The sequence below is a fragment of the Lynx rufus genome, unplaced genomic scaffold (genome assembly GCF_022079265.1).
Source record: "Lynx rufus isolate CCGP_SWC_20201006 ecotype Redwood Valley unplaced genomic scaffold, mLynRuf1.p SCAF_15, whole genome shotgun sequence".
Lineage (NCBI taxonomy): Eukaryota > Metazoa > Chordata > Mammalia > Carnivora > Felidae > Lynx > Lynx rufus.
Window position 1 is genome coordinate 43,021,927 of NW_025814829.1, and position 14,163 is coordinate 43,036,089.

General features: G+C 54.4%; 1 protein-coding gene across 1 annotated transcript; it reads right to left on the reverse strand.

Moving 5' to 3' along the window:
* Positions 1-13,394, reverse strand: TOR3A (torsin family 3 member A). The gene is made up of 6 exons (XM_047076462.1): positions 12,692-13,394; positions 11,609-11,722; positions 10,258-10,523; positions 8,541-8,719; positions 1,289-1,413; positions 1-831 (listed from the first exon to the last, which is right to left on the reverse strand). The coding sequence occupies exons 1-6, from the start codon at positions 13,392-13,394 to the stop codon at positions 581-583; spliced, it is 1,638 nt and encodes a 545-aa protein (XP_046932418.1). The 3' UTR covers positions 1-580.
* Positions 13,395-14,163: the final 769 nt, after the last annotated feature.

Genomic DNA, 14,163 nt, shown 5'->3' on the forward strand with positions numbered 1-14,163 from the left:
TTCTAGAAAAATACAGAATTTTAATTTTTATATATATGACACAGGCATGTCAAAGCCCCTAACTTAAATTTTTCTTTTAGATTTACAAGAGAATTAGTCATAACCTATGCTGACATGATTTATATATACATATATATAGATACATATGTATATATATGTATCTATATATATGTATATAATTCTTCTGTGTACTTTTTCCTTTAGCCTGAGGCTTTTTGCTCATCTGCTCACAGAAGCTACCCAGCTTCCCTTGGGGAACAACTTGAAAACTAAGCCACCCGTCCCGTAAACCTGTGCAGCTCCATTGTTCCATTCCCTGTCACCAAGGGTCCCACAGTCACAGGCGTCTGCAAGCAAGAGCTGAGATGTATCTTCCATGTGGCTTTCTACCACCACCTGGCCCACATTTCAGAATGTGGCTTTTTAAGGCACCAAGTGACTGAAAGACTGGCTCCGCTTCTGATTTGAGGCCCGCCTTCTTCCCACACCTTGTGTGGGTGAGTGACCGCGGGAGGCCAGCCTGCTCCGATGGGCCCTGTTAGAGGAGGGCAGGCGGCTTCAGGAAGTCTTCCTCTTGCAGTCAAGGCAGGAAATAGTTAATTCTCTGGGAAATAGATTTGCAGCCCTGAGAAGAGAAGAGTTGCTCCTCCTTGGGGACGTACACCATCATCTTGGCAATTTGGTCCAGTGCCTCTTCTGTGTACGGGAGCTCCTGGCTCAGGAAGGCATCGCGTGCACACAGCCTCACGTGGCGATACTCCAGCGGCAGGAAGGGGACGAAGAAGTCAATCAGGTTTTCTTTGACAAGACGGCTCTGGCCAAAGCCACTGTCTGAAATCAAGACCAGAGTTACATGGCGTCTACCTGGGGCTGACCCCAACTGGAGTTTTAAGGTGTCCCCAACCCTAAAGCCTGTGTCCAGCTCTACACAGCTGCGTCTTCTTTTAGGGAAAGTGTGTCCCAGGTGAAGGGGGCCCTGGGGCTAGGACTGCAGGTTTATAGTTTCATCTGACAGCAGAAAGCAGAAGGTGGCTGGAGGCATGAACCACTGAGCTCACAGACTCTTGCTCAGGGTCCACAGGCTTCTACCACCGCCTGGATTCCCAGGGCTGGGGGGCAATTACTCTCTCTCACGGCATTTTCAGAAAAGGAGTTGGGCTTTCTTAGGCCCTCTTGTGCCTACTTGGAGTTGACAATGAGATGATTACAGTGTGTCCTCTGTGCCTTGTCAACCTCAGAAGCCCACATTCCCACACATACAGCTTCTGTGAGGCTGGGGGCCCGTTACCTGTGGACTTGGCAATCTCGGCCTCGAGCTGGGGCACCAAGTGGTCCAGCTTAATGTCTTCCCGGGACCACCCCGCCATAAGCAGATTCAGGACAGCCTCATTGATGACACTGCCTCCAAGGTTACTGGAAGAAACAAGGACTTGTTAACAAATACTAGTATTTTTATATTTATCTTCCAAATGGAGAACTTGATCACTGAAACCTACGGGACTGGTGACTGGAGGTCAAGGAGTGTCTCCCCCTCCAAGGGATCTTGTCACAACCCAAAGTCTAAACAGAGGACCTTGTCCTGCTCTGCCAACCACCCTCCCTGTCTTGCTCCCTTTGACACACGCTCCCTGAGGCTGTGCTAGGTGCAGGGAGCAAAGCGATTGTGTGATGTGGTCCTTCCCCTTGACCTCTGTGAGGCAGGAGAGGCGTGTATGATGCCGGGACTGCGGCGCAAGTGCTGAGGGAGGTGCACCTAACACTTAAGAGGGAGCATGAGGCTTCTGAGCCCAAGCAGACCAGACGGGAAGGTGTATGTCCAGGTGTGGACCAGAGGGCTTGCGGGCTTCAGGTTCCAGAGGAGCAGAGGCATGAAGGTAGGTGGAGGCTCGCGTGAGGAGGCGTCTGCCACACACACGGAACCGCGCTCATCGGCCGAGGAGAACCACTAAGGGGTTTGCGCTTGGGAGTGTAGGGTGGTGCGGTGACCTGATTTGCTTTCCTTCCTAATAAGATCATTCTAGGGCCACGGAGGTCGGATTGAAGACACACGGGATGGTCGCAGAAAGGTCAGGGAGCTGTTTGCGGTAGAAGGGTTTAAGAATTAGTTTAGGAGCCCCAGCTGCCAAGACCCTGTGACTGACGGATGTGAGGGAAAGGAGGCCATCGAAGAACACGAGCATTTGCCGAGAGCTGCTTGCTATCTGCAACCCCCCCAGCTGCTGACAAGTGGAGTGAACGCGGGAGAAGGGTGGCGACAAAAGCCTGGTTCTACACCCACGAGTGTTTTATATTCACCCTTGATCTCTCCAGGGGTTGGGATATCACCAGGCAACTGGAATTATGGGTCTGAAGCAGACTGGGTTAGAGAGATGAGGAAGGGAGGAAGAGGAGAGGATACGAGCACCACTGCCAGGGGAGCTGGGAGAACTTTCTCCGATCCCCCCGGCCCCGGGCCTACTTCCCTCCCCACACACTCTCCCTTTGCTAGGCCGCAGCTTCCCAGGCCTTCCAACAGCTCCTTAACCCAAGCTCTGCCCCTGCTTCGTGCTCAGGCCCAGCAGAGGGAGGGAGTGGCTCCGCCCCTCTCGCTCGCAGCCACATTCACCCCTTTGTTCTGCATTTGAGTGTGGCTCCTGTGCCAGGCTCCATGTGAGGCTCTGCGACAGAGGAGGAGCTGCGTGCTTCTCTCCCTGCCTGCCTCCACCCACGGGTAGGCCGGGACAGCCCAGTGACCCAGTGCCTCCTTCCTCAGAGGGCTCAGCGTGCCCCCATAGCCAGCTTTTCCCAGCAGTCCTGAGTCCCAGGTGGAGGGTCCGGCAGGGACAAGGGTGGTCCCCACCCCTTGCTCAAGGTCAGACACAGCCAGACTTCCCCTGACCCCTTCATGTAGGGAAGCTGCCGCCCCACACCCTCCAGCTGGAGGAAGGCCTGCCAGGCAGGTCGTCTACACCGGCAAGAGCTGTTCCCTGCCAAGGGATTGCCCCATCCTGCACTCCCCATGTGAGGCGAAGGCAGGTTTACACGTGCACAGGCTGGAGGGCAGGTACTGGGGACAGGAGTGGGATTTACTCATGGAGCCCCTGGAGCATGGAAATACCAGGTGCTCAATAAAGGTGTATTAAATACATGGACGTCTGTGCACATCTGTCTACACTGTTCCCATCTACCTTCTGAATTTCTCGTTTTGTCCCATAGCCAGTGTTGTCTTCCTCTGTGTAACAGGCTTTTCTGTCACCCACCAAGACGTGACACGGGCCCCTTCTCTATGCCCCATGTTCTCCTCTAGGCTTCAGCTCCTCAGGACCCACTCTGACACCAGGATTGCACCATTAGAGAGATGCTGCCTTCCTGGCTCGCTCCAGTTCTCTTCCACCTCCTCCCAGGCCACCAGTGGGCCAGTCCTCTCAGCTGGCTCAGGGGCAGGACAACAGGCCCTCGTACCAGCTCTCGGCTCTAAGGCCCCTCCAGACCATTCCACCAAACCTAATTGCTAATAGGTCTTTCTTAAAGACGCGAGATAGGGGCACCTGGGTGGCTTAGTCAGTTGAGCGGCCGACTTCAGCTCAGGTCACGATCCTGTGGTTCATGGGTTCGAGCCCTGCGTCGGGCTCTGTGCTGACACCTCGAAGCCTGGACCCTGCTTCAGATTTTGTGTCTCCTTCTCTCTCTCTGCCCTTCCCCTACTTGCGCTCTCTCTCAAAAATAAACATTAAAGAAAAAATTTTATACTAAAAAAATAGATATCAACAATTATTAATCTCAGAGCCTTAGTTTCCTCACTTGTGAAATAAGAGAATTGGACCAATTTCAGATTGCCTCCTTAGGTCACCCTAGATTCAACAGTCAACAAATACACATTTCTGCAAGCATCTTCTGTGCACTGGGGTACAAGGCCCTTGATTCCATGAAAAATTCACATTCTTTTAGTTCTTCAAAAAGCCCTTTCTGTTCTTTCCCTGACAACAGCCCAAAGAGAACAGAACAGACGTTAACTCCCCTTTCACCTCACAGCATCACCGAGAAGAGGCCAAGAGCTCCCATTAGAGCGCCACGACCCCACTCGAGGCGCGAGCTCCACTTGGTAGAAGTGAGTGAGAATCATCAGCCCGACTCCAGCCTACCACCCAGGACACCCTGCCACCGCTCCCGCCGCCTCCCTGCTGCCGTCCGATGCCACCACAGGGCAGCCTGCAAAGCCACTGGCGCCTTGCTTCAAACAGCAGGCTGAGGGGTTTTTTCAGGATTCAGCTGCTGGCCTCAAACAGTGTAACTAGTCCCCACCAGCAATTTGAATCAGCTGTGCCTTTCTGCCAAACCCAAGAGCCCTCAGCACACCGGTGAGGCCACTATAGAAGTCAACTCCAGAGACTCCCGTGCTGTCCCGACCCATCCCTGGAGCACAGAGGGTCCCTGACTTCCAACTTTTCGACTTTACAATGGTGCAGATGCAGTAAGCATTGAGAAATCTTACTTCGAGTTTTGATCTTTCCCTGGGCTAGCGACGCACGGTACGATCCTTAGCTGGGATGCTGGGCAGCAGCCACAGCTCCCAGCCAGCCACGTGATCACAAGGGCCAACGACCGATACCCTTACTGCCATTCTGCACCCACACAACCACGCTGTTTCTGTCAGTACAGTATTCATCAACGACACGAGCTGGTCAACGATTCATTGCCACATGGGCTTCCCCTTCGACGGTTTTCCCCACTGTAAGCTAATGCGCGTGTTGCGAGCACATTTGGTGTAGGCTGGGCTAAGCCACCGTGTCCGGCGGGTCAGGTGTGTCAAACGTGTTTTCAATTTACCACGAGCTTATTGGGACATAGTCCCATCGCAGGCTGAGGAAGATCTGTGCCCGAAAGCCTTCAGGGTGTAGAAGGGCTGCTTTCTGGACCCCCAGGGGCAGGAGTGGGGACGGCACTGAGCTGCGCTGCCAGCCTGGCTGACCTGAGGGCTCCGGGTGGTGAACGCCCAGGCCTGTCAAGGACCAATGACTCTCCCAGGTGGGACACAGGCCGGCACCAGAACCGCTAGAGCTGGAGACCCTTGTCCCAGGTGTGCGCCCTCCTCCCCAGAGGGTTCCTTGATGGCCGGCATGGCCTCTCCATCCCCCAGCAAGTGGGGGCCCACATGGGGCTTCTCCCCCGGTGGCTCTCTCTCCCCAGGCCCCGCTGCCACCCCAGCATTACATCCATTGACTGGTGACCGCATGGCCTCAGATGGTGCGTAAAGGCCAGGTCACTAGGGGAAAGGGCAGGGCTAGAGGGGACTGGGGCACCGCTGGTAGGTCAATGACCAAAATACTATGAAGACAAATGTTTGCCTAGAGACTGCAAGGTCACTTGGGTCGTATGAGGAAATCCTAGCACTGGGGAGGGTTGTCCAGGCGGAGAACTGAGTGGGAAAGTCAGTGCCCTGGCACTGCGGCTCAGGTCAGAAAAACGTCTGCCTTTCTCTCTGCTTTTCTTTTAAAATCACCTTGGGAACACCCACCCCCGGCTGCGTTTCTTCCCAGGGCACTGTAGTGTCCCATAAGCCTGAATTATAGACCAGGAAGGAAGGACTTGCCATCAACCACTGAAATCCCAACCTGGCGGCAGTTGCAACTGGTTCCATCTTGCCTTGCGGGTCCACAATGAAACAAGAGCTGCCTTCCACGCCTTGCTCCCTGACATGCTCCAAGCAGGATGAAAAACCAGACTCCCTATTTCTCCACCTTCACAGGGTGCACCCAAAACTGAAGAAAATCCCCTAGCAAGCATGTACTGGCCTGCTGAGGGTGAGAAGTACCTTGTGCCTTGTATTGGCTGCTTGTGAAGCATTTCGGGTTGGGCCAGCAGGGACCCAAACCTGACTTCTAACAGACCTTGGGCAGGACTTTCCCAGCTGGAGCCACCATAAAAAGATAGGATTGAACAAGCTGATTTCTCAATTCTTCTTACAAAGCCATTTCCAGAGCATACGGGCAAACCAAACAGGAAGTGCAGTATAATGGTCAAGAGTCCTGCATGGCCTTGCTGCAAATCTCAACCAGGTGTGAAAGCATGAGCTTTTCATTCAACACATCATACCCTGAATTTCAAGCCAGCGACTTCCCCTCGTGATCACAGAAAAACCAGACCTTCCAAGGCTGGAGAAAGAGCTAGCCATATTGGACTTAGTGGGAAACCACCCTCCACCTGGGTCTACCTTGGGAATTTTCAAAGGTAGTTTGTACCTAATTTTCAACAAATGTGCTGATTTGAAAACATAACACTCTTTTAAGAAGGGACTCACAGTGTGTGAATTATATTCCAAGCTATATTACAAGGCCATAATCAAAACAGCATGGTATTGGCATAAAAACAGACACATAAATCAGTGGAACAAAAGAGCCCAGAAATAAGCCCATACATATATGGTTAATTAATTTATGACAAAGGAGGCAAGAATATACAACGGGGAAAGAACAGTCTCTTCAATAAATGGTATTGGGAAAACTGAACACCACATACAAAAGAATGAAAACTGGATAACTGTCTTGCACCATACCCAAAAATTAACTCAGAATGGATTAGATGCAGCGTGAGACCTGAAACCATCAAACTCTTAGAAAAGCTCTCGAACGTCAGTCAGTCTTGGCGATGATTTTTTTGGATAGGACACCAAAAACAAAAATAAGTGGGACTACATCAAACTAAAAAATTCTGCACAGTAAAGGAAACCAACAAAATGAAGCAGCAACCTACTGAATGGGATAAAGCATTGTAAAGTTATATATCTGATAAGGGTTAATATCCAAAAAATACAAAAAGCTCATACAGGAGTACCTGGATGGCTCAGTCGATTAAGTGTCCAACTCTTGATTTTGGCTCAGGTTATGGTTCTTAAGATCTCATGGTTCTTAAGATCAAGCCCCATATCAGGCTCTACACTATCAGCACAGAGCCTTGTTGGGATTCTCTCTCTCAAAAAGTAAACATTAAAGGGGCGCCTGGGTGGCTCAGTCGGTTAAATGTCTGACCTCGGCTCACGTCATGATCTCGTGGTTTGTGAGTTCAAGCCCCGTGTTGGGCTCTGTGCTGACAGCTCAGAGCATGAAGCCTGCTTCAGATTCTGTGTCTCTCCATCTCTCGGCCCCTCCCCTGCTCATGCTCTCTGTCTCAAAAACAAAAACATTAAAAACATTAAAAAAATTTTTAAAAAAAAGCTCATACAACTCAACAGCAAAAATAATCTGATTAAAAATGGGCAAAAGATCTGAAAAGACATCTTTCAAAAGAAGACATACAGACAGCCAACAGGTACATGAAAAGGTGAATGATCACTCATCATCATGAGAATGCGAATCAAAACCACAATGAGATGTCACTTCACATCTGTTAGAATGGCTATAACCAAAAAGACAGGCAATAACAAGTGTTACTGAGGATGTGGAGAAAAGGGAAGCCTTGTGCACTGTTGGTGGGAATGTAAATTGATGCAGACGCTACCAGTAAACACGAGACTCTTCAAAAAGCTAAAGGTAGAATTACCACATGATCCAGCAATTACACTTCTGAGTATTTATCCAAAGATAATTAAAATATTCAAAAAGATATACATGCCCCCACGTTCACTGCAGCATTATTTACAACAGCCAAAATATGGAAACAACTTAAGTGTCCATCAATGGATGGATGACAAAAATGTGCTCCGCCCCACACACAATGGAGTATTATTCATAAAACTCCATAAATTTCCTAATGAAATCTTGCCGTTTGCAACAACATGGATGGACCTTGAGGGCATCATGCTGAATGAAATAAGTCACAGAAAGACAAATACCGTATGATCCCACTCACGTGTGGAATCTTAAAACAAGAACAACAACAAACCAAGCTCACAAATACCAAGAACAGATGGGTGGTTGCCAGAGGTCAGGGGCAATTAGTTAACAATGCTGCACTGCATATCTGATAGGTGTTGACGTTAGATCTTGAAAGTTCTCATCAGGAAAAAGTGTAATTGCGCATGGTGACGGGTGTTAACTAATTGCAACCATTTTGCAATACGGATATATACAAATAGCGAATCCCACTGAGCACCTGAAACTAATGCTCTGTGTCAATTATACGTCAAGAAAAACAAATCCCCAAAATGCCCTTCTAAGAGGGGATCCCCTGTGAGTGGTCCCTCCCTGAGGAGGCCATGTACTAACCGGGGGGTCGGAGGGGAGCCTCCCCACCCTAACACGGCCATGGGAGAGGACAGATGAGCGAAGGGTGGCCGGCGCCAGCGGTGGGGGTCAGGGTGGGAGGCAGAATCCCTCCTCAGCGGTAGGATCAGGGCAGGACCCGGGAGACGGAGGGCTCCCCACCCCTGCCCCCGCCCAAGAGGCCGGGCTTCTGTTTTCTCCACTGGGGTGTGTGGTTTCCCTTTGCGGGAAAAGGGTCTGCAGCCTCGGAGAGCGTGGAAGCCGCTCCCGCCAGCCACTCGAGAAGCCTGGCAGGCGCGGCCTGGGGCCGAGCGCTCTCCCTGCCCTTACCCAGCCCTCCTGCCCTTGTTGCTCACACCTCACCTGAGAAAGAGAAAGACGGTTCTCGGGGACTCGACCCTGTGGTTCTCGGGGGCCTGGGCTTCCAGGTGTGACCGGAGGGCCTCCAGCAGTCCTGGATGCAGCTTCTCGGCCTCGTCGAAAATGAACAGGGTCTGGGGGCAGCGCTCCTGTGTCTTCTTGATCTGACTTGTTAGCTGCTCCTGCACGGAATACGGGGAGCTGCTGGGAGCTGGGGAGCCGGGAAAGCACATCCCCACCCTGCAGCCGCCAGGGCCCCAGGGAGCCCATCTGCAACGCATCATCACCATCACCAGCTTCCACCCCAGGCCTACCAATCCAAACCCCCGGGGGCGGGGCGAGGGCCTACACCTCTAAGGAGCTTCCCAGGTGATTCTCATGCACCCACGGTTTGTGAAGAGGAACCAGGCCCCAGCCCTAGTCCTGCTCCCTGTGCTCCAGGACGAGGTCCCGTCCCAGCACGTCCAGGCACCCTCCCTAGGGGTGGGAGGCAGGCTCTACCATAGGAGAGATGGGCAGAGCAGGCTCAAGTGCCCAGTGTTGGCCACAGCCGCCGGTCTTGAACTCCCAGGAGCAAGTGCTCACTGGTCCTCAGGCGAGGCTGACCTCTCAGAGGAGCCGCCCTGCAGGGCTCACCAGGAGAGCAGGGCCGGCTCCTGCCCGGGGTGGGTGTCAACAGAGCCCACACTCAGTGTCCACCTCTAACATCCCTGGATTCTGCCTTCGGGCCCCTGTCACTGTGTGTGTGTGTGTGTGTGTGTGTGTGTGTGTGTGTGGTGTGCACGGTGTGAGAGCGAGTGTGCACATGTCAGTTTTCACAGCGGAAAACAGATCCACAGCAGTTCTGCTCTTTCTGGGAAGACGTGGCCGCCAGTCGCCAGCCCTTGGGACGCGTCACGCCACCTCTGCCCTCCAGGACTGAGCTGAAGCTGCCAGGTGACTCAGGCAATCTCTGTCTGCAGAGGCTTACATCATCTTCCCAGGTTAACACACTGCAAATATAGCAACTAAAACCCGAAAGAGATGGAGTAATTAGTAATCTCTGTCGTGCTGCAATGCGGTTTGGGTCATCGTCTGGCTTATCTGAAATCCTACGTGTCTGAATGAAGAAACCCAAATCAGCAGAACGGCACGGACAATTTTTGTCCATCTGCTTATTGGTGTGTGATGAGCGATTTGAAGAAGACGTGGAAAATCTTATGTGATGTGCCTCTTTAAAAAAAAAACCAGTATCTGCAACTTCCTTTCCAATATTAATCACAATGACATAAAACAGTACAGAGGAAAGGCTACAAGAAAGTACACCAAAATGCCGTGGTTGCGTCCGGGTGTGGAGATTATGATAAAGCTTTTGCTTTTTCTCTGCTGCACGTTTCCTACATTGCCACTATTTCTAGAACAATTAACACGTGGGTTCTCTGTTCAAGCTTAGCGTCTGGCTGATGAGACAGCTCGAGACAGGTGGTGTTTGGGACAGAAGCCTTCCTTCCACGTGTCCAGGACTTCACCTGTGTGGGGGGGATGTCTGTGTGGCTTACAGCTTCTGTCACGGCGGCCACCTGCTCCCACACCTGGGCTTCTCCGAGGCCCACTTCCTGGCAGGGGATGGCTGGCTTCAGGGCCTCCCTCCCCCCACGGAGGCCGGCCACTCGGGCTGTCTGAGCCTCTTTCCGGCCTCTGCCCGGCTGGCAAAGCTAGCCCTAGCACTGCCCAGCCTCACCTGGTACAGGTCCACGTACTTCGGGTGAGGAAAGTGGAAGGTGGCGATGAACACCTTGACACAGTCGCTCCTCAGCCCATCCCGATAGAGGTTCTCCGCCAGCAGCCGCGCCACGAAGTTCTTGCCTGTGCCAGACCAGCCGTGGAACGACAGAGCCAGGGCCTTGTGTGGCTGCGGCGGCTCTAAGTAGCCCCTCACGGCTGTCAGGACCAGCTCCCGGGCCAGATGCTGGCCGTGCAGTCGTACACTCAGGTCCGATGCCAGGCCTGGGGGCAGGACAGAGGGAGCCATGGTCAGGTGCACGTGGGCACGGTCCCTGGGAGGCTGAGCCTCTGAACATCTCTAAGCGGGGATCACCTATCCAGACTTCTTGGCCTCAAAATAAGAAACCACCGTGAAGATCTTGCACCCGAAGGGATTCAAGGGCTATTTTCTGTTACAAACACTTTACTAGCGTGATATTTTATGGATGTGTATCTTGGATCCCTTTTTTTGTTTGTTTAATGTTGAGAGAGGTAGGGAGAGAGCATGCGCACGCCAGCAGAGGAGGGGCAGAGACAGAGGGGGGCGGCGGATCCAAGAGAACTCTGCACTGACAAAGGCAAGCCCGAATCGGGGCTCGAACTCACGGTCAGATCATGACCTGAGCCAAAGTCAGACACTCAATGTACTTCGGGTGAGGAAAGTGGAAGGTGAGCCACCCAGGCGTCCCTGTAATTTTAGTTTGATTTATAGACTATTAGTTGAATTGCATTTAACGTTTGTGAGCAGCTGAAATTAACTAAATTTATAAATCCCCCCCCTGCTTCCCCCCACTTGTGCTGAACTCTGGCCAAGAGCACCAATATTAACTGCTGATTTTCTGCAGGAGGTGGGAGAACGAGCTCAAGGGCTATTTTCTGAAGAGCTGGAGAAATCAAGATTGAATTTAGGGAGAGAAGGAATCACCCTTTCCGAAGGCCCTGAAGACACCCCAGAATGGTTGGCAGAGTCCTGTCCGGAGGAGGGAACCCAGCCCCTAGGCCCATGAGGCTGCTTCCGCCCAGAAATTTCAGGACCTCCCCTCCCGAATACTTTATGGAGACACCCTCAAATGAATAAATTCAATTCAGCAAACACCTGTTGAGGGCAGGGAGTGTGTTCAAAGTCCTCTGCTAGGCCTTAGTTCCTTCCAGCCATGAGGTTACAGGGTTTGGGGACAGGGGCTCCCGGGAGTCGGGGTGGAGACAGGGAGGGTGTGCTGTCCGCCACAGGCAGGATGACGAAAGGTACGCTGTGCCCTAGCCACTCCCCCCTCAATCGCCTCTCCTCCCCACAGATCCGAGCCCCTTCGGCCCCCGCGAGGTCCGACCTGTGAGGTTGTTGGAGATCCTGCAGTCACCGCTGCGGCAGCAGTCCTGGAAGCTGCAGTACCAGGAGGTCAGGATGTCCAGGTACTGCCGGCCCAGCAGGGGAAGGCTCCAGCCTGGAAAGGGGGGCCTGTGAGACGGGCACGGGGCCTACGGCTTGGGGAAGGCGGACACTGCCTCCCTGCAACCAAGCAGAGCAGCCCTTCCGGTCCTCTGTCCCCGCTCCGGAGCTACCCCTCACTCCTCCCTGGGCCTTCCTTGCCCCTTTTCGGGGCATGGGCGGGAGGGGGCACCCCATCCACCCAATTACCACCCAGCGGGGATACCGCTCCAGCAAAGGCTCAGTTCACTCAACAGATATGCCTTAAGCACTGGGTGCCAGACCTGCCCACAAGGAGCTGGCAGTCTCGGAAGGAGTCAAGCAGTAGCTGCTGATCATCATTCCTCCTGTTTGCTTCAAGATCTGAAATCACGTGAACCCCAAGGGCCTCTCAATTCCTTTGCCAAATGTCAACTTGAATACACCCAGCACGAGCAAAAACAAACCGAAAGCCACTCACTGGGATTTAGAAATCTTTTGATTTAAATGAAAGCTGTTTAGGGCACCACTGCAGGATTGCCATTACAATCGTATTACAGGACCCAGAAGGATCTACATAGACTGCAAGGGGCCTCAGAAGCCATCTCGTCCAGGGCAGTGAAGTGACAGCCCTGCCCCACGACTTGTCAGGGCCGGAGCCGGACGGAGAACACAGGTCCAGGACTCCAGGCCCAGCCCCGCCCCCGTCGGCAGCCGAGGAGAGAAGGTGCTGGGGTTGTGGCCGACCGGGGGCTTTCCGTAAAGCCAAGACGGAGGTGGGAAAGAGCAGCTCCCGGGATGAGCCAGGGCGGGCTGGCAGACTCCGGGAAGTGTGAGCCGTCTGGAGGGGTCAGGGACGGGAGGCGTGGGCAGGGCAGCCAGGCCCTCCGGGGGCATCAGGGGGCCGCGCCGGGGACAGGGGGACGGGCCGCTCGGTCCCCGGCGGCGCCCAGCTTCCCAGGCCGGCGCTCGTCCGACCCCGCGGAGCCCCAGCGGCCCCTCTTACCCAGGGGCCCCGCGCGAGCCTCCTCGTCGCCGTCGCAGTCCTCGGGCCACACGCGGCAGCGCAGGAGCGCCCAGTAGCGCCGGGACAGGGCGGCGGCCTCCCTCAGCCGCTCCCGCAGGCCCGGGAGGGGCTCCTGCGCCCCGTCCGGCGGGCCCGCGTGGCTCGCGCCCGGACGCGGCGGCAGCAGCAGCAGCAGCGGCAGCAGCGGCAGCAGCAGGCGGAGGCGAGGCATGGCCCTCCCGCCGCCGGCCTCGCCCGGCTCTCGTCGGTCCGGGGCACTGGCGCCGGCGCGGGAACCGAGGCCCAGGCCGGGCGCCCGCAGGCCACCCCGAGGCCGCCTGCAGGCGCCGCCCACCGCGGGGCTCGCTTCCGGCCGCGCGCTGTTCCGGGGCGCCCGCGGTCTCAGAGCGCCGCTGGTACCGGCGGCAGCTCTGGGGCCCCTCCAAGGCCTGGCAAGGAAGGGAGCCCGCGTGTGCGCTGCCCCCGGCTGCACGGAGGCCCCGGCAGTCTTCTCACCGGGAGCTGGAGGCGGCCGGGTCCGCTGAGCGGGGACAGGCCCCGGGACGCCGGGGAAGTGAAACGGCGCGAGGAACGGCGGATTTCCACAGCTGGGAGCACACCCACACAAGAGGAAGCCGGAGGGCTGCAGTCTGGAGATGCTTGGCTTTTGGAAACTCCCGGTCGGGGGAAGAGCAAGTCTCATTACAAGGAAGTTAGGCTGAGGGCTGTGGGCTCTCTCTTGGCTACGTTTGCAACTTTCAAGTGCTCGTGGCACCGAGCGGCTTCTCGGACACCACTGGCAAGACTTGAGGGCCCCTTTCCTTTGGGACCCCTTTTCCACGACGTGAGAATGCAACAAGCTTGTTAGATTTCGGAAGAGCTTGATGCGTTTTCCAAAATCACTGGAGTGACTGAAGCCACTGGCCTAATGGGAGACATCTTGTCCTTGGAAGACAGTGCTGTCTAGAGATCCGGGGACTTGGCTAATGGCCCAGGCTCACTGGCTTTGAGGGTGGGCTCTGCAGACAGTAAGGGGAGTCCTAGCACCGGGTCTCACAATGCCGCAGTCTCTTAGATCACACTCAGTGCCACTTCTCCTTCCTCGACAGCTGGCCAAATGTGCCCTTTCGAACAGCTGCAGAAACCAGGGAAGCACCTTTGTTAGGACACCACCACGGTTAAGCTGGAAAGTGGTTATGCGTATGCATATTGTATGTCTTAGCCTCATGAGGTCAACACTGAACCCAAACCTCCCACAGAGCGGGGCCAGGACACCGGCACTGCCCCTCGTGCAGTCAAGCTCAGCCAACCTTTGGTGGAAGGAACACACCTTTACTATTTGGAAATTGAAAACGTGAACTCCTTCAGTAAATGGGCATGAATGGCAACCCGGTATAGGGATTAACTGAATGGCCCCTCCCATTTTCTATGTATGAGCTTGGGTATTAGCTGCCCTGTGCCTCAGTTTCCCC

Excerpts from the sequence above, each read along its gene's own strand:
- TOR3A (XM_047076462.1), bottom strand. The coding sequence starts at position 13,394 with ATGAGACTTGCTCTTCCCCCGACCGGGAGTTTCCAAAAGCCAAGCATC. Across the intron at positions 11,723-12,691 it reads GGCTCGCGCGGGGCCCCTGG|GCTGGAGCCTTCCCCTGCTG; the intron begins GTAAGAGGGGCC and ends CCCCCTTTCCAG. Across the intron at positions 8,720-10,257 it reads AGTACGTGGACCTGTACCAG|GAGCAGCTAACAAGTCAGAT; the intron begins GTGAGGCTGGGC and ends TATTCCGTGCAG.